Source organism: Artemia sp. Qi Xiang Cuo, chromosome 9 (assembly GCF_049724085.1).
Source record: "Artemia sp. Qi Xiang Cuo chromosome 9, ASM4972408v1, whole genome shotgun sequence".
Classification (NCBI taxonomy): domain Eukaryota; kingdom Metazoa; phylum Arthropoda; class Branchiopoda; order Anostraca; family Artemiidae; genus Artemia; species Artemia sp. Qi Xiang Cuo.
The window spans coordinates 18,469,468-18,491,388 of NC_142802.1; the positions used below are offsets into that span (position 1 = coordinate 18,469,468).

At 37.6% G+C, this 21,921-nt stretch overlaps 1 protein-coding gene across 1 annotated transcript in view; it reads left to right on the top strand.

The window, feature by feature from the left end:
- Positions 1-21,921, top strand: part of kra (basic leucine zipper and W2 domain-containing protein kra) — a 65,216-nt gene that overhangs the window by 35,946 nt on the left and 7,349 nt on the right. Inside the window, exons 5-6 of the mRNA XM_089094325.1 lie at positions 980-1,204; positions 16,175-16,315. Of these exons, the coding sequence (XP_088950451.1) occupies positions 980-1,204; positions 16,175-16,315 (366 nt within the window). The remainder of the gene's footprint in view (positions 1-979; positions 1,205-16,174; positions 16,316-21,921) is intronic.

The window sequence follows — 21,921 nt, forward strand, 5'->3', positions numbered from 1 at the left end:
AAATAAAGAAAACAGTGAAATTCGTTGTTTTTTCCAAAGCCACAAGGATAATAATTCAAATTTGATGCTAAAAACCACTAACCTGATTCGCTTCTAAAATCTGGCTGATTTTTGCACCCTTGAGCAACGGCAGATTTCGGCAAATAGCAAATATGAATAAGAATCTCGGCCACAAGTCCATTTGTTTAGCAAAAAATTCCCGTCCCAAATGTCTAATGACAAGGAAAGCTTATTAGACAGTAATCAAAATTATCACGAATGTTGACTGAAACAGCAATTTTTTTTAAAATTCATCGTGCTTCTATTGTCTTAATCAACCTTGTCTCAGCAAACTGCTAGTAGTAATTGCCTCTCAGTTATAATTCTGCAAGATATTCAAAAATAGTTTTCATTTGACAACGGTATATATTTACACAATAAAGAATGCCGTGAGATTCATAGGTTTATTGAAAGCCACAAGGATAATAATTTGAATTTGATGCTAAAAATCATCGTTCTGAAACACTTACCACTGGTGGCGTGGGTTACCTTTTTAAAACTATTTTTCGCGAGTTGCGAATATAAATAGAAAGTCTGTGAATAGCCTAGACTCTTGAGACTGCCTCTTCATATGCCTGGTTTAATATAAATGTACGAGCATGTATATGGAACAGCAAATGGTTGAGCTTGAATCGAAACCGGGTGGTGAAAATTGCTCTTAATTAAGTATATTTGTGCTCTTTATAATCTTGGCAAATAAGCTGTTTTTCGGGTAATGAACCAGAGGGGAGCCCATGCTTTATTGTTTTTAAATGCTATGTGAAGCCTGTAAAATAAATTAACTTGTAGTAATATCCACCCCTGAAATGAAAGTTAGACATGCCTTGTAGATTATAATTGTAAAATTTATATCATCCAATCGCGGAAGATTAGAGTGCGTAAAGATATCTATTGAATATGGAGGTGTCTAATTTTTAATATGGATACTTTGGGATTTTAGGAACATTTGGTGAAGGATGGTCTTGCTGTTGAGTTCCTTGCCGAAGTGTTCAACATTTGGAAAGCTGAAAAAGGATCACAGAACTTGACAACTTCATTGAAGAAAGCTGGCTTGGACCAAATTCTGCCAGATTTCTTCCCTCCAAACAAACGATCTGAAGAGTATTATGCTTCGTTCTTTACTGAAAAGGGTTTGAAGGAAATTGTCAAGTTCCAGAAAGCGCAGGTAAGTTGTTCCAGATCCCTATCTAGCACTCTTTTCCCTCTCTTCGTCTCTTTTCCTTTCTCTTTCTATTCCTCCCTCTCTTCTCATCTTACTTCAAGTCTAACCCCCTACATTAGAATAGCGATAATATATTATCATAGATTGTAAGTCATTGAATAGATAAGAAACGTTCTGTTTTCGAAAAATATGGGCCGAATTCGTACTTGAAAGTCAAACTTAAAAACAAACAGGAAAAAAAAACAATAAGGTAAAAATTGGTTACAAAACAAAAATCAACATGTCAAAATGACTAGAAGCAATTAAAAGAATGTATTATATTTTAATGTTTGCTATTCAATCGTTAAAAATTTGTTATTTCTATACTTTCTTAAGAATTTAATATTTGTTTTAATAATCTGAACATTAATAATTTGATAATGATTAATACGTTTAAGGAATTTTAATATATTTTTTTTGATTTTGCAACAAAAGGAGCACTGAATGCTCCTCTGAGAAAAATTAAGTCAAACCTATCTAACATGTCCTAGAATAATCAGGAAGTTAATTGTAAAAACATAAACAAAATAAATAGCATTATTTAATGTTTAGTCTCATTTTTTACTTTTGCTTTGCATTTGACAGAGATTTTTAGAAGTATTTTTGCTTAAAGAGTATGACAAGATAAAAAAAAAAAAAAAAAATATGTCCACTTTTCAATTTGCATTTTGGATCAAAATAAATTTAAGTCTTTAATTAAAATTCAAGTTGTAACCATTAAAATTCGGATTTTAAATATTAATGAAAATGTTTATTAATTGAAATTCAGCGTGTTAATTAATTAACATTCCACAAGTTTGTTTTAAATTCTTCTAATTCTACTGGGTCGTGCTGTACTTTTAGTGCTGTTAGTAAATGGTAATTCCCATCATATAATAGATAACAAATTCATCTCGCTCATCAGTATCGCATGCCCTCTTGGTAATTATTAATTAAAAAAAAACTTTTTCCACAAAATAAGTTTTTCAAAGAAAAGTAAAGAACTCCATTAAACAAAAATGAGCAAAAACCAAATCATCTCATGTACCTAACGTGAAACTACCACACATCAGCATCAATAAATAAATGAAACCCAAAACGAACAGAAATTACAATAAATAACCTAGTCAAACTCAAAACGAGCAGAAATTAAAATAAGTTGGGATCAAAATACAAATGAAGGCAATACTATGCCTTCTCAAGGCCAGAACAAAATTTGCACTTTACTGAAAAAAATACAAATGTTTTTACTTTTATAAGTTTAATAAATCAAATAATATTAACATTTTGATGACTAAATATCAGTATATGTAAACTGACAATGCACATTCATTTGTATTTTTTTATCAGTGAAATGCAAATTTTGTTCTGGCCTTGGGAAAGCATAGGGGTTTTGAGCCCAACTTATGTTGATTTCTGCTCGTTTTAAGTTTGACTCGGTTATTTATTGTAATTTCTGTTCGTTTTGGGTTTCATTTATTTATTGATGCTGATTTGCTAATTTGAGGTAGTTTCTTGCTTGGTAGATTATTTGATTTTATTTTTGGTCATTTTTTGTTTAATGGAGTTCTTTACTTATCTTTGAAAAACTTATTTTGTGGAAAAAGTTTTTTTTAAGTAATATCTGTTCGTTTTATATTAACTAAGTCTTTTCAGGGAAATGGTGGGCGTAAGAGGGGCGTTAGTTGCTCTCCGATCACTTTCGCCTATTAAAAAAGGCACTAGCCCTTTCGATTTCCAATCGAATGAGTCATTTTGAAGTTTCCACGACAACGCTTTAAATAAAAAATCTTATATGTCCCCAGGGTATAACTTGCAACCCTTGCCCTGAGGGCTCCGGGGGGTGTCATTCTCAAAGACCTAATTTCTAGAACTTTCTACTGCTATGAATAAAATTGCTATCAGACAACTTTGATTAGATGGGTTTGGAAGAAAGTTGAGCGTTAGAGGGGGTTACGTAACTCCCAATCCCTTTTAAACAATGAAGAAGACGCTAACTCTCTAAATTTCGAGTGAAATGTGCCTTATTTCACGTTTTACAACAAATCTGTCTATAGGGATCCTAAATGTATCCTGGATATAATTTAAAATCTCTGCCCTTGGGGTTCTGGGGGGTTTGTTTACGTTAAATACATAATTTCCAGAACTTTCAACTACGTTGAAGAAAATAGCTTTCTCTAAACTTGGATTGAATGTTTTTGGGGAAATGATGGGCGTGAGAGGGGGGTTAATTACTCTCCACTCACTTTCGACTATTAAAAAGGGCAATTTCAATTTCGAATTATTTGAAAAAAAAACTACGCTTTCTAAAGAGTTAAAGTGGCTGAGTCACAAATTCTAACCTTAAAACGTAAAGAGATTAGGAGGTACAGTGGGGGGGCGACCGCCCCCAGAACCACCCGTTTTTGCAGCCTTTATATAAAAAAAAACAAGTTTTTTAAACTGAAAGTAAGGAGCGACATTAAAACTTAAAACGAGCAGAAATTGTCCCGTATATGAAAGGGGCTGTCCCCTCCTTAACGCCTCGCTCTTTACGCTAAAGTTTGACTTCTCACAACTCTTTTTTTTTTAACAATAAAAACTTTAGCGTAAAGAGCAAGGCGTTGAGGAGGGCAAAGCCCCTTTCATATACGGAATAATTTCTGTTCGTTTTAAGTTTTAATGTCGCTCCTTACTTTCAGTTTAAAAAACTTTTTTTTATTATTTAAAGGCTGTAAAAGCGGGGGGTTTGGGGGGCGGTAGCCCCCCAACTGTACATCCTCTCTGTACGTTTTAAGATTCGAACTTGTGACTCAGCCTCTTTAACTCTTTAGAAAACGTAGTTTTTTTCAAATAATTTCTGCACGTTTTTGTACAGTTTTATTACTTATTATTGCTTGACTAACTGTTAGCTGATCGTGTCAGGAGTTAAAGTTGGGGGCTGCCGCCCCCCAAACCCCCCGCTCTTGAAGATTCTTGTGTTAAGGCTTTTAATTCCTGAATACTCAAATCAAATGCACAGTAAGATTTTCTTTTTTCAACTTTTCTTCGAGCATGCGGATATACGGCATGTAATCAAAGCAGTGGAGACTTACCTGTAACCTGAAGGCCGATTGTGATATTCTTCTGGAGACGCCTGTTGAGCCGAAGGATTTAATAGATTGGATTTAAAAAAGAAACTGAGTTTCTTTTTTAAACTTTAAATTCAATATATAAAAAAGGTTCTCTAACGGGGAATCGAACCCGGATCTTCCGCCTGACAGTCAGGAATAGCGACCACTGTACCACAGAGACACTCGTTACATTATTTTTAGTCTCTGCAATCTTTTTTTGACGAAAGCAAATCCCCACAATACTTGATATTTGGTTTTTGGAAAACAGGGAAGGAGTGATCGGATTGAGCTGAAATTTTGAGGATAAGCTCCCAGGAAAGCTTATCCTCTAAATTTCAGCCAAATCGGACAACATTAAAGGGGGGCTGTGCTGGGAAAAATTAACATGGGCTCTTGTAGGAAAACGAGGTTTTTCGTAAATGTAAATTCGGGGGATAATTTTTTCGGTCTGAAAATATCAAAAGGCCCTGCAGGGTCGAATTTCGGTTCGAATGAATCCTCATTCACCCGGATCCGTTGCCAACTGTGGCCTGTAGGCGTGGCTGATAAAAAAAGAAGAGAAATGAACATTAAGTGGCTATAGTTGTTTTTGGAAAACAGGGAAGGAGTGATCGGATTGAGCTAAATTTCGAGGATAAGCTCCCGGGCCCCAGGAAAGCTTAACCTCTAAATTTCCGCCCAATCGGACAACGTTAAAGGGGGGCTGTGGTCGGAGGGTCGAAACTTCCGGCCCAGATTTACCCATGAAGATAAAATCGGAGGGGGGTGAAATTTTGCACGTTTCTTAGTTGGAGCCTGGGCTACAAAATGCGATCACCGCTGTCTCTCTGCGGCCGCTAGGACCAGAAATCGCTTAACATTGTGGTGGGTCGCCTCTTTAAAGAGGCACAAGTGTGCCTCCTTGATCAAATGAGCCCTTTTTGAAATTTCTACAACAACTTTTTATATAAACTTTATATGCCCCAGGGCTTAATTTACAGCCCTTGCACTGAGGGCTCTGAGGGGGTTATCATCCTAAAAGACATAATTTCAAGATCTTTCAACTACGTTGAATAAAATGGATATCTCAGAATTTTGATTGGATGTGTTTGGGAAAATGGTGGGCGTTAGAGGGGCGTTAGTCGCTCTCCAATCACTTTCAGCTATTAAAAAGGGCGCTACCCCTTTCAATTTCCAATTGAATGAGCCCTTTGAAATTTCTGAGACAAGGCTTTCAATGAAAACCTTGTATACCCCCAGGGCATAACTTACAGCCCTTGCCTTGAGGAGTGTGGTGGGGAGGGTTTGTCATCCTTAAAGACCTGATTTCCAAAACTTTCAACTACGTTGAACAAAATGGCTATCTAAAAATTTTGATTGGATGTGTTTGGGGAAAAGGTGGGCGTGAGAGGGGGGTCAGTTACTCTCCACTTAATTTCGACTATTAAAAGGGGCAATTTTAATTTCCAAACAAATGAGCCCTTTTTGAAAGTTTTACAACTACTTTCTATATAAACCTTATACGCCCCCAGGGCATAAATTACAACCCTTGCACTGAGGGCTCTGAGGGGGTTAACATCGTAAAAGACCTAATTTCCAGAACTGTCGACTACGTTGAACAAAATGGATATCTCAAAATTTTGATTGGATGTGCTTTGGGAAATGGTGGGCATTAGAAGGTTGTTAGTCGCACTTCAATCATTTTAAACTATTAAAAGGGTAGTAGCCCTTTTAATTATCAATTGAATGAGCTCTTTTAGATATTTTTACAACATCGCTTTAAATAAAAACCTTACATGCTCCCAGGGCATAACTTACAACCCATGCCCTGAGGGTTGTGGGGGGGATGGGTTGTCATCCTTAAAGACTTAATTTCCAAAATTTTCAACTACGTTGAATAAAACGGCTATTTAAAAATTTTGATTGGATGTGTTTGGGGAAAAGGTGGGCATGAGAGGGGAGGGGTAATTGCCCTCAAATCACTTTCGACTATTAAAAAGGGCACTAGACCTTTGAATTTCCAATCGAATGAGCCCTTTTTCAAGTTTTTTAAGACAAAGATTTCAATAAAAACCTTGTATGCATCTAGGGCATAACATAAGCCTTGCCCTGAAGACTGTGGGGGATGGTCCTGCTCTAAGGTATAATTTCCTGAACTTTAAACTGCGTGGAACAAAATGGATATCTCAAAATTTTGATTGGATATGTTTGGGGAAATGGTTGGCGTGGAAGGGGTGGTAGTTGCCTTCCAATCACTTTCGACTATTAAAAAGGGCACTAGCCCTTTCAATATTTAATCAAATGAGCCCTTTTTCAAGTCTACGACATCGCTTTCTATAAAAAACCTTATATGCCCCCGGGGTATAACTTACAACCCTTGCCCTGAGGGCTGTGTGGGAGTTTACTCCTCAAAAACATAACTTCTATCTGGAAATCAACAACGCTGAACAAAATGGCTATCTCAAAATTTTGATTGGATGTGTTTGGGGAAATGGTGGGCGTCGAAGGGGTGTTAGTTGCCTTCCAATTACTTTCAACAATTGAAAAGGGCACTAGCCATTTCAATGTCTTATCGAATGAGCCCTTTTTGAGTTTCTACGACAAAGCTTTCTATAAAACCCGTATACGCCCCCAGGGCATAACTTACAACCCTTGCCCTGAAGGATGTGAGCGGGTTGTCATCCTCAAAGACCTAATTTACAGAACTTAAAACTACGTTGAATAAAATGGTTACCTCAAAATTTTGATTGGATGTGTTTGGGGAAATGGTGGAAGAGGGGAGTGGGCCTGTTGCCCTCCGATTACTTTAGACTATTAAAAAGGGCACTAGCCCTTTGAATTTTCAATCGAATGAGCCTTTTTTGAAGTTTCTGGGACAATGCCTTCTATAAAAACCTTATATGCCCTCAGGGCATAACTTACAACCCTTGCCCTGAAAGCTCTGGGGGAGTTTCCTCCTCAAAAACATAATTTCTATTTTGAAATGAACTATGCTGAACAAAATGGCTATCTCAAAAGTTTGATTGGATGTGTTTCGGGAAATGGTGGACATGGAAGGGGTGTTAGTTGCCTTCCAATCACTTTCGACTATTAAGAAGGGTGCGAGCCACTCCCATTTCCAATAGAATTAGCCCTTTTTAAAGTTTCTACGACAACTTCTTCGATACGAAGTGCCCTGCCCAAAAGGGAAAAAATAACAAATGATACATTGTGCCAACATCGTTTTTATGTGCCCCCAGGGCATAACTTAAAATCCTTGCCCTAGGGTTTTGGGGGAGTGTCCTCCTCAAAAACATTTTCTATCTGGAAATCAACTACGCTGAACAAAATGGCTATCTCAAAATTTTGATTGGATGTGTTTGGGGGAACGATGGGGGGGGCTAGTTGCCCTCCAATCCCTTTTGACCACTAAAAAGAGCACTAGCCCTTTGAATTTCCAATCGAATGAGCCTTTTTGAAGTTTCTACTACAACGCCTTCTATAAAAACCTTATATGCCCCCAGGAATAACTTACAACCCTTGCCCTGAGGGCTGTCCTCCTCAAAAACATAATTTCTATCTGGAAATCAACTACGCTTAACAAAATGGCTATCTAAAAATTTTGATTGGATGTTTTTCGGAAATTGGTGGGCGTGGAAGGGGTGTTAGTTACCTTCCAATCACTTTCGACTATTAAAAAGGGCACACGCCACTCCAATTTCCAATTGAATGAGCCCTTCTCGAAATATCTACGACAGCTTCTTCGATACAAAGTGCCCTGCTCTAAAAGAAAAAAAAATAATAAATAATACATTGTGCCAACATCGTTCTTATATGCCCTCAGGGCATAACTTAAAACCCTTGCTCCGAGGATTGTGGGGGAGTGTCCTCCTCAAAAACATATTATCTATCTGGAAATCAACTACGCTGAACAAATGGCTATCTCAAAATTTTGATTGGATGTGTTTGGGGGAATGATGGGAGTGAGAGGGGAGGGGGAGGCTAGTTACCCTCCAATCACTTTTGACTATTAATAACGGCACTAGCCACTCCAATTTCCAATCAAATGAGCCCTTTTTGAAGTTTCTATGACAACTCCTTCGATAGGAAGTGCTCAGGTATGGAAAAAAAAATAATAATACATTGTGTCAACATCGTCCTCAAAACATATTTTTTATCTGGAAATCAACTACGTTGAACAAAATGGCTATCTCAAAATTTTGATTGGATGTGTATGGGGGAATGATGGGAGTGAGAGGGGAGGGGCTAGTTGCCCTCCAATCACTTTTGACTATTAAAAAGGGCACTAGCCACTCCAATTTCTAATCAAATGAGCCCTTTTTGAAGTTTCTGACAACTCCTTCAATAGGAATTGCCCAGGTATGGAAAAAAAATAGTAATACATTGTGCCAACATCGTTCTTTACTTAGGCAGCGCTATTGCACTGCCTATGATAAACCAAGACTTGCAGCTTCACATGTAGCAAGCAGAAGTAAGTCTTGAATACATAATAGGGGGCCCTTGCCTTAATTTTGAAGGATTTGCATTGTTCAGGTATGTTACACTTTTGTTAAAACGTAAATGAGATCTGAATATGTAAGGGGGGACTACCCATGTAAAAAACTGATTTTCTTTGTTGTTAAACCAGAAGCCTGTAAGTCTGCTGTATAGGGTTTTCGGCCAAGGTTATTAAGTAACAACAATGGGTTTATTAAAAAAAAAATATATATACATCATCGATTCCCTGAAGCAATGCTTGTGCGGGAGAAAACCCTCCTAACAAAATAAAAAAAAACAAAAAAAAAACAAGAAACAAAAAAAAGAAAAAAAAAATAGAGAAAAAAAAAAAAAAAAAAAAAAAAAACAACAAAATTAGAGCTCAAAATACCGGACCCGAAAACCAACGAACCTCCAAAAAAAATCCAAAAAAAAAATAAAAATTATAAACATATTCAGCTGCAACTAAACCCTCCTCAAAAACAAAACTTAAGTGGCGTGGAATAATCCATTCAAAATATACACATCAAAACAATGGTTCTTTAGCGACTTACGAAAATCCTGCAAACCCCCCACATTCCTCAAATCCTCTGGCAAACTCTCCCAAACTAACGGAACAACATGGCGAATTGAAAACCTAGACCTAGACGTGACCATAGCTGGTCTTTGCATCAACTGAGAAGATCGTGTCAAATGATCGTGAACAGTAGATGCAAGACTAAACATTCCTGAAAAACATGATGGTAACTCCGAAGCTAAATATTTAAACATAAACAGAGCATTATAGAATACACATATTCCTGCTAACGGTAGAATTTTATTCTCGCGGTAAAGATGCCTCACCGATGCAAATAGGTCAATTTGATTACCATAAAGAACTCTAATTGCCATATTCTGTGTTACGCAGAGCGGATGGAAGTGAGTTCCGAAAGTTTTCGACCAAACCATACAACGGTAAATGAGATATGGGTGAACCATAGAAAAATACAACATTCTCAGAATTTCACACGGAAAAAGATACCTAAGTTTACGCATAATACCAATATTACGAGACAATTTGCTGTTAACAGATGCAATATGGTCTTTAAAACTAAGGCTTTCATCAATTATAACACCAAGGTATCTAGTACTAGTAGATCTTACAATAGTATGGTGCCCTACTTCTATACTATTAATCCAAGGATAATGTCCAGTAACTCTACCATAAATCAAAAAATTTTACTTATTGTGATTCAGTTTCAATTTATTTACTCGCATCCACTTTTCAATCGAAGAAATACCTTGTTTCAATATAGTCATCAACTCATTTTCAGTTCTAGCAGCTACGGTGAAATGGGCATCATCAGCAAAACATGGTAGAATTCCCTTAGTACCGTAAGTATCAAGGTCTAAAGAACAAGACACATTACTTGAAGCTCTACAAAGGTCATTAATATAAACCAAAAACAACAAAGGGCCCAAAACAGAACCCTGGGGTACTCCAATCAAAATATATTCAATTTTAGATGTAACTCCACCCATCACGACACACTGAGTCCTACCACTAAGAAAACTAACTATGACATTTAAAAAATCACCACGTATACCACTACTATATAGCTTTTGAACTAGTATATCATGATCAACAGATTCAAATGCTTTAGTAATATCCAAAAATATCGAAGCTATCTTCAGACCCTTGTCTAAAGCATCATTAATAAAATTTGTTAAAAACAAAACTCCATGCTCTGTAGAATGATGACTCCTAAGCCCGAACTGACTAGAACTAAAAAATTGTCTTTTCTCGAAAAAACTTACCATCCTACTATGAATAAACTTTTCAAACACTCTAGAAATAAATGGCAGTAAAGAAATCGGTCTATAATCACTAAAACATTTATTATCCCCTCCTTTAAATATCGGGATAACATTCGCGCACTTTAGACAGTCGGGAAATATTCCAGCTTTTAAAAAATTATTTATCAGTCCTAAAAAATAACTAGACATAACAGGTAATATCGACTTCAAAACCTTCAACGAAATAAAATCGCCTCCTGATGCACCATTTTTCATATTATTTATAACATCAAATAATTCATCAATAGATACAGATTTAAGGTACGCAGACACATCACAATCTTCAGGTAGGAACTGACGAAAATCTCCATCTTGATCAAATACTGGCACCGATGATGACACACGCTGCCCAATAGTAGTGAAGTGATTACACATCTCATCTGCAACATTATTATTCATTCCCATACTATCTGGGCGGATCAAGACGCTACCAGGGCAAGTCACCGACTTAATCAATGTCCGAGTCTTACTCAGGTTACGCTCAACTTTTTAAAATTTAACCTTATAATATTCTACCTTAGCCAGTCAGAGTGCAGCATTTAACCTATTATTATAAACTCTATATATTACTTTATCATGAAGATCATTGCTCCTTGTTGACAACTTATATAAAAAACGTCTTCTATTAATTGACTGTAACAAACTCTTTGTAATCCAAGGTTTATTTGGAGACACCCTTCTCTTCTGTATTCCTGACACTTCACAACAGTCCAAAAACGTATCCTTAATCTTACCATACCAAAGGTCAAACTTCAAATTTAAATCTAATTCTTCTTCTAAAAATTTGAAGTCTAACTGTTCTATCCTAAGCTTAAATCTTGAAATAGTATTTGAATCAACTAATAATTTCTTAGGCTTAGTGCGAGCATCACAATTAATATTAATATTCTTAAATATACCCGGAACTAATATAGCCAAACTAAAGTGATCCGAAACATCATTTAACACAACACTCGACGAATCATGGGGAACATTCAAAAATACATTATCAATTAGAGATGAAGATGACTCCGTCACTCTAGTACAAATATTTACAGCAGGATGCATCCCATAACCTAACATTAAATTCAAAAAATTGCGGGCTTTTAAATTAGATGCTAACAATTTCAAATCAATGTTAAAATCTCCACACACAAAACACGGCATGTTCTTACGAGTTAGAAGGTCCATTTGTTGCTCTAATAATTCTAAAAAACAATCTACACTAGCTGAAGGGGGGCGGTAACAAACAGCAATAAAAAATGGGTCACCATTCTTATCAACCTCCGTAACAAAACACTCAAAAATCATCTCTTTATTAACAGACAAATCATCCCTAACCTTCATATTCAAATCAGTTCTAATATACAGGGCAAGTCCTCCATGCTGATGGTGAGTACGGTTCTTAACATACATATTATAATTTGAAAAATCCAATAGTCCAGAATTATTATTCATTAACCATGTTTCAGTAAGTGCAAGAATATGAAAATCAGATAGCATACACAGCTCCGACAAATAATCCAATGTACTATTTAACCCCTGACAATTCAAATGAAAAATGCCAAGTTTATCCGGTGCCAGTCTAGTATTTAAATCAACTGGGCACTTATAATTAACCTTCGGAAAAACATCATCTACCCCCATATCAAAATCCCTGTGAAGTACCCCTAATCCTAAATCCGAAACACTCAATGGATTATTCTCAAGCCAATCCAAACGATCATTACGAACAATTACCATTTTTTATAAATATATATATATATATATAAAAGAAAAGGAGGGTAGTTGCAACCAAACCTAACCAACTGAATAACTTACTATAACTTGGAGGGTCGGTGATCCCGTTTCCAACGTAATTGAAGCTCCAGAAAAAACACAAAATAACCTAAAAATAATAAGAAACATATTAACAAAATAATATAAATAAACAAACGAATACAAAAAAAGTGAAAAATTGTCACTAACACTAGCCTGTCAAAATACAGGCTTACTATTTACATTTTCTGAATTCCAGAAAATTATAATTGAAGAAAACACAATGCTCTACTTGTGCCTACTACTTACCCATTCTAAATTCTAACAAAAACTAAATAAATGAGAAAAAAAAGAACAACTTTTCTTTTTTTTTCCATAAATACAAAAAAAAAAAGAAAAAAAAAATATCTTAACAAAATCTTAATTCAATTCACCATTCATGATATAACCATCTATTGGTCACATAACTCAGGGATAGGCTCATCGTAACCAAATTTTGCCGCCACACCACCACGGTCGATCTGTATATATGGTGGAACTGTATTGGAAACCCATGATGAAACTCCTATAGCATTTAATCTAGATTTCTTTGCATACAACTTCCTTCGAGCTTCACGAACTGATATTGGTGCATCATCGCTAACAGATACTTTTCTATGGTGTCCAATAGCTTTACCTTTTAATTTCTTTCCGTTCTTAAGCACACTGACCTTCGCATCTCGAGAACCAACATCAACTTTAAAATACGGTTGCTCCTTACTGACACCACCAACAACTCGAAACCTCGGGACCATGGACAGACCTAGACCCTCCAAACACAACTGGTCAAAAAACGTTTCGGCTTGGGTGGTATTCTCGCAGGGTGCATTCCAAACGATAATATTCTTCTCTATATGTCGATATTCAGATGCCATAAGCCGACGAGACAGATCTGCATTCCCAGTTTCATACTTTTTCGTTGCAGTAGCGATAATTGACATTTGATTTCTTAAGCTTAGAACATCAGATAGAAGCTGTGTAACACGCGAACTCGTAGTATTAACTTCTGATTTTAGGTCAGACTGTGTATTTTCCACTTATACCATGCGATTTTCTAACATTTTTATACTATCGTTTATAGAGTCTAGTTTTTTACCATTTTCAGTAAGTATTGTTAGCATCTTAGCAAAGTCATCCACCAGGATCTTCAGTGAAGCAACATCGTTATTTCCTTCAGATGAAACGGTCGAATTCAACAAACTGTTCTCAACAGACTGGGATCCTACTTGGACAGTTTTAGCAATCTTCCTTTTTCACCCCATGGCAAGTGCAAATAAAAAAAAATATGTAATCTCTCTTACCTATTTTGGCACCTATAATTTATCCACGTCGATGCGGACGTGCAGTTCGCTAAGCCACCGTTAATTTGGGCACGGCTAACACCCCTATCTCCTGCACCGACGATTTCCAACAGCGATTGAATACCGACGCTACTTCAGGAATCACAACCAACTTTCAGGAATACACTGTAACGTTTGCAAAATTCAACTAATCAAATATTTGCATTTCATTCCACTCTTCAGGGCAAGCGGTAAAGACACCTGAACTACTACTCAATCAGAGCTTGATTCATTGTCTTTGGCCTATTTTCTTTTTTTGTCATAATTAAATGACGTAATCCAAGGTGTATAATCCCAAGCCAATTCAATGTTTCGCAATAATCTTCACTGTCTAACAAATACACTTTTTACAAACCAATTAAATTCAAAGTTAAATCCAATTTGCGTCCTCACAGTTCAAAGGCTCATTCAGTACTGTTGCCATTCTTCAATCAGCTAAAAATAGCAATTTCTCTTACTAGCCAATTTTATTCGCGTTTTTTTTTTTTTTTTTTTTTATTATTATTATTATTTTTGGTTACTATAGGCCGTGGTTCATTCTTTACTAGGTTGCAGCTACCGCTGCAACCGTAATGTTAAATGATTTCGTAGAGCTCGCATAGTCAGTAACATGAATTCGCAAAAATGTAAGGGGAGGGATTTTTCAATTATACTTCGAAAAATGTGTTTTTAAATTAAAATACCCAAAATAGGTATCTTAAAAAATCCTAGGGTGAGGACGAACTCCCCCCAATTTGTACCCTGTATTGCAATGGTATACTTTTGTTTTGATCCAACGCCATTTTTTAGGGGGTTTCTGGGTGTTTTTCGAAATTCCCGTAAGTCTGCTTTCAAAATTATATTTTCCTGCTAAGACTAATCGAGACAATAGTTGCCATTCTTCAATCAGCTAAAAATAGCAATTTCTCTTACTAGCCAATTTTATTCGCGTTTTTTTTTTTTTTTTTATTATTATTATTTTTGGTTACTATAGGCCGTGGTTCATTCTTTACTAGGTTGCAGCTACCGCTGCAACCGTAATGTTAAATGATTTCGTAGAGCTCGCATAGTCAGTAACATGAATTCGCAAAAATGTAAGGGGGAGGGGATTTTTCAATTAAACTTCGAAAAATGTGTTTTTAAATTAAAATACCCAAAATAGGTATCTTAAAAAATCCTAGGGTGAGGACGAACTCCCCCCAATTTGTACCCTGTGCCTAACTTGTGCTGAACTGCATTGGGCGGGATTTTTTTTTATTTTTGTTAAAGCATAAGTGGCGTCTGAATATGTAATAGCAGTCTTTGCATTGATCTCGAGGAATTTGCTGGAGAACGAGGAACCAGTGGCGTCAATTTTCGAAAGTTCAAGGGGGAGGGGCTAAATGTATTTTCCAAAATCTAGGGGGTCAGTTATATCGTGGGTTTTTCCAATGATAATGCCCGAAAAGAACATTTTTCAATAAAAAAATACCGAAAGGGAGGTATTTTTCGTAATGTAGTGGGTACAAATGCCCCTCCCTTTCCACTCCACAATTGATGCCCATGCGCGTAACTAGCACGGCATAAATGAGCCGACTTGTTAAAGCATAATTGGACCCTGAATATATAATAGGCATTTGGATTAATTTTGAAGGAATGCTTGCCTAGTTAGTCCTATACTGCGCTGGGCAGGAATATTACACTCTTGTTAAAGCAACATTGGCTGTCAAAATTTTTCCGTACCGGTCATTTTAAGGGGGGGAATAATGAAAGGCCTGCTGAATCAAAATGATTTCTGCAACTACATTCTTGACTGAAGAAGGAATAAGTAAAAGGTAAAGAATACGGCATTGGACTTTACAGTCCCTACTGGCCGTGCTGATATCCATTTCTTGGCCCTTCAGCCGGGAAGTGCAATGGGAGGTTGGGGGCCAACCACCTTGTGCTTTCACACACCCTTCCTGTTTACCTTCCCCAGATTTCTCCATGTACCCATTTAAAGCTGTGTCGAATCTTACTGAGCTTACACAGTCAAACCACTGACCCCTGTCCCAAACCAAATAATTGGGTACACTAGGATTCGAACCCCCGTCCTCTCGGACAAAGGATCTTAAATCCAGCGCACCAATCCACTCGGCCAGGACGAGAAGGTATAAGGAAGAAGGAAATCGTCCAATCAAAAATTACTTTTATATTTCGAATCATCATACTTATTTATTTCGTCACTTCCCAAGTCTTGATCCAAGCCTAGGTATTTGGTCAAGTGACTGCCTCTGTTATCTTACTGCATCATATAGAAGTCTTATTAACATAGAATGATCCTTGCTGTTGGTACATTCAAAATGATTCAATAACAATCAATCATAACCAATAACAGTTTTAACGATAGAATGTAAATTCACATATGCGATATATAATATGATATACAAATATAGTATGTAATATCAATGTACAATAGCGATAGCAATGGAATAACAAATATGACTATTTAATTTTAGCAAAGCCATAGCCTTAAAAGAGAACTACAGAAGGTTTTGGAAGAAGATATTCAGGAAGAGAAATCAGCCAAGGATATTGCTGGTACTTTGAGAGAAACAATAGAAAAACATGCACTTCAAGGTCACGAAGTCATACCTCTGGTTCGCTCTTTTCTTATTATTCTGTTTTAATTCCTTTCTGTTTTTGAATAAGTTTTACACCAAAGAGTTATATAGTGTATTGCAGGTAATTACTTGATAAAAAAAAACTGTCTTCCTAATTTAGTAACTGAGATGAATGAGTACTTGAACAAGGTCCCTTATTTCGTATGGGTTTTGTCAAAATAAAATGTTTTCTATGTTGCTGAAAAGCAATTTCAAGCCGCAGTGAATGGTATAAAGTTTGTAAAAATCGGGCGGGTGATCAGAGAATAAAGACTGAATGTTTGTAGTAGTATACTAGCCCGAACAGTAATTACCATTTGATTGTTGGTGTATAATTTATTTTTCCTATCTTATACCGCCTTTCTAATTTTATTTATATTTTTTCCTTACGCTTTTTTCTTACTGGTGGTATTTTAAGAAAGTGGAGTATCAAAATAGGGTGCTCGAAAATTTGTAACAAAATTTAAAATACAAATGTTAAATTGTGAAAAAAAATATTGGACGACAAACGTAATCAAAAGATGAAGAACCTGAATTTTTCATATTACTAGTTCAGCTTGAACTGCGACTGAGAAATATCTGAAAAATAATTCGAATACTTAGTATATAAGTTATCCCTGTATAATTACACTTTTTATCTTTGGACTCGCATTATGTTCGTTCCTTTGTTTTATCTGTTGGGAGCTAAGAACGTATCTTCATATACACTTGTAAGATTTTTGCTCCCAAATTGTTCAAAACGAGAAAAGACTGCATTCAATAATTAGGATTATATTTGTTCTCGTGATTAACTATACTCTACAAGAAGGGAGAGTTAATTAGATGTAAAAGTTGCGTTTAAAGCTGTATTAAAGTAGAATCATTTTCATGAGGGTGGTTTTTAGATGTGAATAGATCTCGGCTGGGTTCAGAGGGGGGGGGGGATATTTTCACGTCCTTGGTAATTTAACGTTTATGTTCTATGCTCTCATGTTTTCAGATGTTATTTCTCTACAATCTTATGAATTTAGCTATTATTTGATAGCGGAGGTTCAGTTCTGTCCATTTACTGAATTAGATTTTAAAATTTTGTTTTCTTTTTTTTAGATTGAGAAGTACTTTGAAAAGGTTGCAAAAAAATGTGGAAATTGGAAAAAAAAATCATAATTCTTATTCAGTGAATTTGTAGATCTGAAATTGGCGGGTTCAATTATATAAGTTTTTTTTTGTTTTTGTTTTTTGGAGCAAAGTGTAGGTCTTTTTTTCTAAATCGCATGCTTCAGAGGGATCGTAAATTTTGAATCAAAAATGAATAGTTCAGGTAATTTCGTCGAAATCTATAAATGAGTAGCAGTAAACCAATCACAAAGATTGATGTCTTCTATTGTTGCCACAGTATCGTTGAATTATCAGTTAGTTCTCTTGACTAAATTACTGTTTCTATTGATTTGAAATTTTTCAAAAGTTACAAATTTATTCCTGGAAAAGAACAATCTATAGATTGTAAATCTGTGTGCTTATTAAAAACAATAATACAGACACACGCAATTCATTAGGCTGACATACCCCCCGTGCCAGGGTATGGATTCAAATCATGCCTGATTTCTCCTACGTAGTATGACATAAAAAAAAGGATATCTTCCACAGCCATTGCTAGTGACCAGGACGTCAAATCGACATTTCACTCGCTTGTATTATTTTAAGCGACATATAGCAAGCGTGTTGCCTAACTTTGTGGTAGCGGGGATAGATCCCTTAGCCTCATGTTGCCAAGCAGAGCATCAATCTACTCTGCTACCATAGGGTATAAAGTAAATATGCCTCTCTGGACATGACTATTACATACAAGTACCGCAAAACATTTGACAAGTTTTTTTTTTTTTGGGGGGGGGGGAGACAACGATATTATATAATCCAATAATGGTGAAGAATGTAGGCTCGAGTACCTGATTTGACCGTTTCATTTTTTTTTTTTTTTCTACTTAGATCAGATTTTCAGTTCCATGTCTTTTATTTTCGTTTTTTTAGGAGTATGAGGAGAAGGGGGCTGATTTTGTCAGTGGTTTTTCTATTAAGTCATTCCAAGGAATGGCTTTTAAACCCTTTTAAATTTTCGTCATCTTTCACTTATCCTTTCGGATATAATTCTTCGGGGCGTATTGTTTAGTATATATCAAATTAGATATGAATAATTCTAACATTTTCATTCAGATCTAGAGATGAATAGTATATTTGAATAGCTAACGTCGAGATACAGGGATAGTTGTAATTACTAACCTTGAATCCAATCAGTTCCATGGATAAACAACGTATTGGGTATACAACATCGTTTAATTTTGAAATTTCTATTGATATAAGATTGAAAATAAGGCCAATACGTATTAGGCGGGCAACACTGGAGTCTATAGTCGCCCACCAATTGCCAGCCGTGAGCGACTTGTAGCACTTGGTCCTCAGAACTTGTACTAATAAGAGATTTTCTCTCTCCCACCTCGGATTGTTCCTCAATTAATTAAGAGGTCATGCTTTTAGCAGCTGTTACTAGCATACAATCTAAGTGGTGTGTTCCAGAAAGCACCCTGCCTCATGTTCAGCCATTCAAAGTTAATAGAAGACGATTATCTGTGGTTAGATCCATGTCATCCTCTTGTTAAATTGTTTTGATGTATTTGTTTGTGTAGCTTTGTTGCAGGAAAGGTTTCGTTTTTTTGTTGTTGTTTTTTGCATTAATCCACGTGTTATGTTTATATAGTGAGTTATAAGTAAACAACTATAATTGTACCTATCTAACAAAGAAAACATAACGTATATTTTACCGGTGTAAAATTAAGAAGATCTCATTAGTTTAAATATAATGTTGCCATTGCCATTGACTCGGTCGAGGCCGAAGGCCTCGACCGAGTCCGTTGATTTTGAATTGAAGTTATCAAGTATTTTGGCAATAGGTTGCATAGGTTGCGTCAAGACTGGGCTGGGTAATTGTAGCCAGAGAAAAGCCAAGACAGATAGTCCAAGTAATTGAGAGGCAAATGTTTAAATGGCTGGGGCACGGGTAAAAGGCGGATGGAGTTCGTCTGGAATGAGGCAGACTATGTCTGCTGACCACGTGCCTCTGGATCTGGGGTTTCCCCTAACTAAACGCTCCATGTTAATGGGCAGCCTCAACCTCAAGAGGTGGGTGGAGCCCACCCCAGGGACTCTCAGTATCTAGGCAAGTCCTAGCTCTAATTAGATCCCAGGCCTAGGGTCGGTTGGGTCTGCAACCCTCCACCCGAAAATTTTACCGCAACGAAAAACGATTATACTGCCTAGGATGACCTACCCCCCCTTTACCGTCCCCGACCCACGCCTGTCCCTGGACCGATTACAGACGATTGGATGAGCCTTATTGTCAAAGGTGGACTATACTTCGCTAGCTGGACCTTACTCACACTCAACTATTCTGGAGCTACGTCAATACTTGCCTATGAGCTAAAACCCTTGAATATAGCTTTGGCTGGCCTAACGAAAACCTGCCTTGTCGGAAGAGAGTCCGAGGATATTGGTGAAGGATATCACCTAATCTGGTCTGGTGACCCAAAAAGCAAGACAAATGGTGTAGGCCTCGCGCTGAACGCTAGAGCAAAGAGATGCCTTCTCTCATATAAAGAAATTTCAGATGGAATACTGATGGATCAGCTCCAGCACAAGCATGGAAAGCGGAAAATTATTGTATGCTATGCTCCCACCAATCCTAGCCCTGCGGAAGTGAAGGATCAGTTCTATGTGGAGCTCTCAGCGACCCTGTCTAGAGTCCCACCCCACGACATCGTCACTCTTCTGGGAGACCTTAACGCGACGGTAAATGACAGGGAGGGCGTGTGGAGAAGTGTTCTCGGCCCTGTGACTCCAGATTCACTGAATGACATTGGACAAAGACTCCTCCAGCTCTGCAATATGCATAATCTGGTTATTTCAAACACGCTCTTTCAGAGACGACATATACACAAATACACTTGGTATAGTAATGACGGCCAGACAAAGAAGATGATCGATTATGTTATGATCTCGGGTCGCAGGCGCTCGTCGATAACAAATTGCTGCACTTATAGGTCGGCCGAGCTTGGAAACACAGACCATAGGATGGTAGTCGCCACACTGAGGCTACGCCTGAGAGCACAAGGACAAGAAAGACGGCCTGCCAAGCTCGATCTGAGTAGTCTGGTTGCATTCGAGATGCAACAAAAATATGCTCTTTATATCTCTCACCGTTGTAGCTGCCTCCAAGTTCTGGATGACCCTGAAGTAGCATGGAAGTCTTTCAAAGATAATATACTCAATTCTGATGGCAGTACCATTGGCCACAGCACACACAAGAATAAACCCTGGATATCCCAGGAGACTCTGTCTGTAATCGAGCTGCGCCGGAAGGCCCCTTTAGCAAAGAATATGCCAGAGTACAGACGACTCAATGGCCTGCGCAATAGCCTACTGCACAGTGATAGGAATACCTTTGTCGACAAGAAAGCCAGCGATCTTGAAGATGCCTCGAGAAAAGGAGACACCTGCTCCCTCTACAAACACCTCCGCGAGCTGACGGAAGGGAAGACTTCCACCGTGAGCCGTGTTTTTTCTGCTGAAAGAAGCATGCCGGATGACCATGCAGGCCAACTCTCTGCCAGGAGCAGTCACTTCTCAACCCTTCTGAGTGCCGAGGCAGTTGCTTATCCCGACCCTGATCTGATTGAAGCAGCAATGACCACACCCGAAGCTACTTCCTACCTCGTATCGCAACCGTTTACCACCTTTGAGATCCAAAATGCTGTAAAACGGTTAAATAATAATCGAGCCCCTGGTGTCTGTGGTATTTCTACAGAATTCTTCCATAACGGGGTGCACCGGTAATTCTGTGGCTCCAACTAATTGGCTGAATGGCATTGATGATAAAATGCATACAGGATAGCTTATATTTTAGTATCATAATACCACTTTTGGCACGCAAGGGCAACCGTCAAATCTGCTCCAACTATCGTGGGATCACGCTTCTCTCCGTTCCTGGCAAACTCTTCGCCATGTCACTCCTGGACAGGTGTTCCACCTTTTTGCGTAGAAAGAGAAGAGTCCAGCAAGCCGGATTCATGCCCGGCAGGTCGACGACCGAGCAAATGTTTACTATGCGCCAGTTGATCGAGAAGACGCAGGAGTTCCACCAAAAAGCGTACATCGCATTTGTGGACTTTAAGGCTGCCTTCGATTCTGTTGATCGTCGTTCACTTTGGTCGATAATAAGAACTACGGGTCTATCCAAGAAATATTTCTTACTTTTTAAAAAGCTGTATGAGGGTACGGAAAGCTGTGTGCAAGTCAATAGAAGATGCAGTCCCACATTCGCAGTGAAGACTGGCGTCCGCCAAGGTTGTGCCGCCGCTCCCGAGCTTTTCAACTGCGTCATAGACCATGTTATGGCCAGCACGATGAATCGCCTTCAATTCGGTCTTCAGTTCAGAGACCGAATGCTCTCTGATGCTGACTTCGCCGAAAACATAGCGCTAGTTGCGAGCACCGTCGATAAGATGACCAAAGCTCTCCAGGTGCTCTCAGAAGAAGCCTTGAAATTTGGACTGAAGATCAACCGGCAGAAAACC